This window comes from Opisthocomus hoazin, chromosome 2 (genome assembly GCF_030867145.1).
Source record: "Opisthocomus hoazin isolate bOpiHoa1 chromosome 2, bOpiHoa1.hap1, whole genome shotgun sequence".
Classification (NCBI taxonomy): Eukaryota; Metazoa; Chordata; class Aves; order Opisthocomiformes; family Opisthocomidae; genus Opisthocomus; species Opisthocomus hoazin.
In genome coordinates this window covers 72,303,916-72,309,915 of record NC_134415.1, presented here as the reverse complement: position 1 = coordinate 72,309,915, position 6,000 = coordinate 72,303,916, and the positions used below count along the sequence as shown (strand labels likewise).

The window sequence follows — 6,000 nt, the reverse complement described above, 5'->3', positions numbered from 1 at the left end:
CGTCCTCCGAGTCATCCCCTCCTGATCTGCCCCGCGCCCCTGCCCTCTGGTTTGCGAGGGACGGAGACCGGTGCGGCGGGCAGGGTGGGGGCCGCCGGGTCCCCGGAGGTCTCCGGGAGCTCTCCCCGGTGCCGGCCGCAGCGGCGGCAGCAGCCGCGGAGGCCGAGCCGGCGGGGGCGGCTTCCCCCTGCACCGCCGGCCGCGGCCCGGCAGGCGGCAGCAGCGCGCCCCGCCGCGGGGCCGGGGCCGGGGCCGGGGCCGGGGCCGCGGCGGCTCTTCGGGCCGCGCTCTGCCCCGCCGACGGGCCGCGCTCCGCGACCTTGCCCCCCCCCCCCCCCCCCAACCCCAGCGGCGGAGGGGCTGTGCGTGGGCGGCCGCGGGGGTGAGGCGGGCGCCGGCTGGGCGCGGCGCGGGGGAGCCCCGGGAGGGGCGTCCCGCCGAGACAAAGGCGCCCGGGAGGGTGAAGGCACCCCGCGCCGCGCCCTCGCAGACAAAGCGGCGGCCGCCCGGCCCCGCCGCTGCGCCGCGCCGCGCCCGCCCGCGGGGGAGCCCCCAACGAGGGGTTTCCACTGCTGGGGCTGCCTCGGCCCTGCCGGGAGGAGGAGGAGGAGGGAGGGCGGGGGAGCGGCTGTGCCGTGGGCTGGAGGGAAGCCGCTCTCCGAGCGTGAACTGAGCTCAGCACCGCCGCCTGCCTCGCCTCGCCTCGCCTCCCCGTCCCTCCCTCCCTCCTCCCCCCCGCCTCCCCCCGCCGCAGACGGCGGCGAGCCCGGATGGTTTGCGAGCGGAGTTGAGGGGGCAAACTTTGAAGCCCAGATGCCTCTGGGGCTGCGCGGCAGAGCGCGGCTGCTCCTGCAGGCACCTGCCACCGCCCTCCCCCCGGCGCCGCCGCCCTCCGCGGGGGCGGCCGGCCCCGCTGCCGGCGGCCTCCGAGGCGGCGGGCGCTGCGGCCGCGGCTAGGGCGGGCGGCGGGCGCGCCCCCATGCGGGTCCCGGGCCGGGGCGCGCCGGCGGCGGCAGGCGGGAGGCGGGCGGCGGCCGGGCGGTGCTCTCCCGCCGCCTGAGCGGGCGCGGCGCGGGACGGCGGCGCGGGGTGCCGGGAGCCATGGGCTATTGCAGCGGCCGGTGCACGCTGGTGGCGGTGTGCGGCGCGCAGCTGGTGAGTGGCGGCGGGGGCGGCCCTGGGGGGGGGGGGGGGGGAAGGGAGGGGGCGCGGGGCGGCTCCGCGCTGCCCGGGGGGGGGGGCAGCGGCGGCAGAGGGGGCGCGGCGCGGGGCGGCAGGGCCGGGGTGCGGGCTGCGTTACAGGTAGTTTGTCGGAGGCTTTGCCGGGGGGGCTGCGGAGGAGTTGAGGAGCTGGGTGGGTTTTCCCGAGCGCTGGCTCAGGCCGGTGCCCGCTGCCTGGTGCCCTCGGCCGGGCGGCGTTTGGCCGGCGGGGCGCGGAGATGGGGGGTGGCGCGTCGCGCGGGAGCAGTTTGCGGTGCAGGTGCGAGGTGTGCGAGGGTGGGTGAAGTTGTTGTCCTGAGCTCTTCCTTCCCCAGATGTGTGTCTTCCCTCCCCCCCCCGCCCCGACTTATTGGCCAGTGTATGTTAACATCGTATCATGACGTTGTTACAGAACTAAAGCAATTATGTATTTGTACTCACCTATAGAGCAGACGTGTGGCAGCACTTGTAAGCTCAGCTGCCTGCCGAACTAGGCTGAGTTTAAAAAGTGAGGTACAATAACAAAGAGACCGCCTGAAAACAGATCTGCTTAGGAAGACGGTTAGGCTGTGCAACTGTGTCGTGGCGCTTTAAAAGTGGCTGGGTTTAAAGTTAAGAAACTAAAGAAATGTCTCTTCCTGTAAGATCTACATGGAGTATTTTATTGTTGTCAGATCAGATACATGGTGTATAGGATCCCTGTGGGCTGGGGTGCAGTGACACGCAGCTGAAGACCTACCGGTGGAATGTGCCCCATTTCTCGTTGTCATTAGACCAAGTGCTCGTGTGCCGGCAGAACAGGTGCTGGAAGCACCTTTGTTAAGCAGTTAACCTTATAGCAGGCAGGAAATAATCCGTGTTACTCCATCCCTCTGCCTCTTGCTGAATAGTTTTGCTGAGAAAGTGTTAGTCGGTGTCAATGGCAACCTGCGTTGTGGCCAGCTCCTCTCCTGAGGACAGGTACTGAGGGAACTAACTACAGAAGAAAAAACCTGGTAGATTTCAGGGACCAAAATCAATAAAACAGTAAGTGGAAAAAGGAAGGTGTGGTAGCAGATCAGAAATTCAAAATGCCTGTGGTTTTGCTATCGGTTGTAATCAAGCCTTAATCCTTTTGTAGTCTGGAAAACATTTTATTGGTGTATGCTGTTCTCCACATAAGTTATCCGATGCTTTGTATCTGGATGTAACTTATCAGACGTGATTTATTCATGCACACTGTCTAAAAAAAGAATCTTGAATAGAAGTAGTGAATCTTCAGTGGAATGGTAGGAATGTAACCTTTTCCAGCAATTTGGAAACATAAAATTAATCACTGAAGTTCTTCAGATCCATACTAAATCTGAGGCATACTTTCCTTTTTTCTTTTTTTTTTTTTTTTTTTTCTGCAAAGGAAGCGAGAAATGGTTTAAATTGTACCTCTTACAGATAAAAGGTGGATTGTTTTTAAATGCATTCAACAAACAGGAGGCTATGATGACTATGGAATGTGCTAAGATGTTAAAGTATTATTGTTTTGAAAGTCTGTAAAAGACAACATTTTGCTAACTCATGGTGACAGAAATACATACAAAACTTGTAGTAAAAACATCATCAGAAATGCCCATAGGAATGTGTCAGTTTCAGTGAACTTTTAACATAATTTTTGTAAACTGAAAGCAAACTTGGAAATTTCTCCTGAGCAAGAAAACGATGTGCTAGCAGCAGTGCAAAACTCTGCGTCGCACTTGGCCTGTGCAATGATATTTAGACAGGTTCAAAGCGGGAATAATCATTTACATGAGAAAAAGTAGCTAGGAATGGAAAAAATTATCTCTTTGCACTTCATTAAAATCACTTGCCATGTTCCTTCATGTGCCAAGTACCATCAGATGGGAACAGGTCATGAGTTTTAAGTCAAGGAGACTTAACTCTCCTAAGTAGGCCTATGGGTGACTGATGAGTTGTCACTACTTTATAGGTAAAGGGTAGCCTTTCGAGGAGCAAGTGCTGTCAAGATTCATCCTCAGATTAGCAGCCACATTAATGCAGATGCAAATCAGAAACAAAGGATGAAGAAATTACCTGGTCTGAGAAGATGGGCATGGAAAGCATTTCTACAATGATCACCATACTTGAAAACAAAGTGCACAAAACTTTTAATGTGAAGATTTTTTACTATTGATACCTGGGTTTCAGTTTTAAAATGGTCTTGTTTGAAGTAGAAAATATACTTTTATCTGATGAAAGCTTTTTGTAAAAGAGGGGTTTTTCCTGCTTTTTTTAATGAAAATATTTTTTTCCATCTCTGCAAAGCTGGGCTGTGGTGGTCTAATTGGTCTTTGTGGGCACCGTACAATAAATAATATTGAGGAATACTGCAGTTCAATAGAGAAGCTGTTGCATATAGTATATATATGGATGATGTAGGTGTCTGTGAATGAGCCGAAAGAGGTGAATGTTTCAAATACTGGTGCAGAAGTAGAGCTACATCAACTTCAGAGACCCTGTGCAAGCAGAATTATTTTCGTAAATGCATTTTAAATGCTTACAGCTAAGGCAATACACTGTACCATGAGATTATCAGAAAGCTTAAGGAATCTGCTTTCAAGGGCATACTGATCATTGCTCCCCTGCTTATTAACATACATATACCTTCCTATTTGTGCTCTCATTTGTACTATGGAAAACAACCTTTGACAGCTTATTTTCCTCTGCATTTGTAGCCAATGAGAAGAATTAACAGCAAGTAAGAGCTAATTTTGCTGATGCTAGGAACAAGGCATTGCTTTCTGTATACAAAGCTAATTATCTCAAAGTATCTTTTAATTTTTTTTAAGATATTAATTTTGGTCTTCTCTGTCCTTCCTCTGTCCTTCTGAAGAGAACCCCGGGCATAGAGGCTCTGGTGTTTTTTGTTGTATGTCAACTGTCCTGGTTGCACTGAAAGAATTCTCTGCTATTGCATTTTGTCCTTTAAACCTCTTTTATTTTTGGGTGTCTCCTTATCTATTAATAGCTTACATCAGTAACACTAATATCTTGTTGCTTAGACTTTTTAACAGCAAGAGCAGCAAAGGTGAAACTGCCAAGATTATTGCTGGTTCAGTGCTTTCTGGAAGGCTTCAGGAGCCCCATGGAAGCCAGTTTGAAACTTTTTATGTGTCCTCTATTGCTGCTTGGGAAAGCTCAGAGCAGTGGCAAAACAGTAAAAAGTACTGCATGTTTTCAGCTTAGAAGCTGTCTTCCCAAGTGCAGTGATGAGAAAGGACAACATTTCATAAGGAAACTTGAAGTCTCCAGAAATCATTGCCTTATTGTTTCTATCCATCAGGCAAAGATAGGCACACTCCCAAAGCTAATTAGATGGCAGATAATTCAGCCTTTACACTGCCTTCTCTGTTTCCATCTCAATTTATTTGTATCATTCTTGTTGTACATTTTGTCTGTTCTCTTCTTTTTTTTTAAAGTAAAATGTAATACAGTTCAGATATTCCAGCTAAGTATTAAAAACTATATAAAATTTGTAAACAAGCTGCATATATACCAAGTCTTAGCTAGTGATTCTGGGGTATTCAGTCTGATGCTCTAAAGAAGCATGTATTATGATGGGTAAAAACTCCCGTGTTTCTGAAAATCGTCGTCTTTCACAGGCATTGATTTGTGACATTTGCAGTCTCTTTTTTTCCTCACCAACACCTCGCTATTTGGGGCATAAGCACACCAACACACAGCCTGGCTGTATCTGTGTGACCTCTTCCAGTTACAGTTCTGGCTGAAGCCTCTGTCCGAGGCGTGTTGTTGTGGCCAAGCCAAACGACAAAGGCACCCGCGTTTGGTTGCTTTTGCTAACATAGGCCAAATCTTTATCTTTGGTTTGAGCTAATGAAAAAAATGATCGAAACACTAACAGCTTGTTTGGAAAGGTCCTTGTTCTGTGCTTTTCAACAAATGAATAATGTGAATGAAGAGAAAACTCAAATACTTAATTTAAAAAACTGTATTGGCTGAGGTAATTTCTATATTTATCTGATACCAATGTCCATAAACACGTATTTAATTACCTTGTTGCCTGTGAAGGCACGTATTTGATCTGCGGCAAATGAAGTGGTGGAATCACTCAAGCCCAGGAAAAGAATTACGTGCAAACTGGGAAGTAGTATCTGCTGTATGTTTTCTGTAACTTCTTCTGATGTCATGAGAGATGCCCATACTCTGTATGGACACTCCTCAATCTTTTATCAGGTGTGCCTGTTCTCTTCCAATTCTCACATGCACTATAAAACAGCGATGCGTGTAACTACAGAGAACAGGGCTTGGTTCTTAGAGGAAAAAGTCTGCCTTGGTGATCAGTCCTGTAAAGTTTTGGTTTGCCTTTTTTAAACATGAACAGCAAACGTTCTTATGCTCATTTAAACACTTCAGGAATGGTGATTGTGGCAAGTTCCAGTCTAATCACAAATCTGCCTATAAGGTTTAATACAGTTTAATACCATGAATATCCTCACTTTTGGAAAAACGCATGTTTTAACAGTTTGCAGGTTGACTTGTCTGTGGACCTTCGGGGAGTGAAGATTGCCAGGTTAGAGCTGAGGTGCCTCTGAGAGCAAAACGAAGGCATTCACACCAGATAGTCCCTAGGATTAGCTACTCTGCAGTTTTATGTAATAAAGAACATCTTTTTGTTAATGTAGGCTCTTTTACCATGCATATCATCAGGGTTCTTTCCAATAGCACACCAAACCACAAAACCAGTGTACATAGCAAGTTTATTTTTTTCATTTTTGCTATAGGGAAGCAGTAGTGAAATTTTTGTGTTTG

The 6,000-nt window shown here is 49.6% G+C and overlaps 1 protein-coding gene across 1 annotated transcript in view; it reads left to right on the top strand.

Moving 5' to 3' along the window:
- The first annotated feature begins 1,030 nt into the window (after positions 1 to 1,030).
- Positions 1,031 to 6,000, top strand: part of NKAIN2 (sodium/potassium transporting ATPase interacting 2) — a 589,780-nt gene continuing 584,810 nt past the window's right edge. Inside the window, exon 1 of the mRNA XM_075414118.1 lies at positions 1,031 to 1,155. Coding sequence (XP_075270233.1) covers positions 1,102 to 1,155 — 54 coding nt within the window. The 5' untranslated portion in view covers positions 1,031 to 1,101. The remainder of the gene's footprint in view (positions 1,156 to 6,000) is intronic.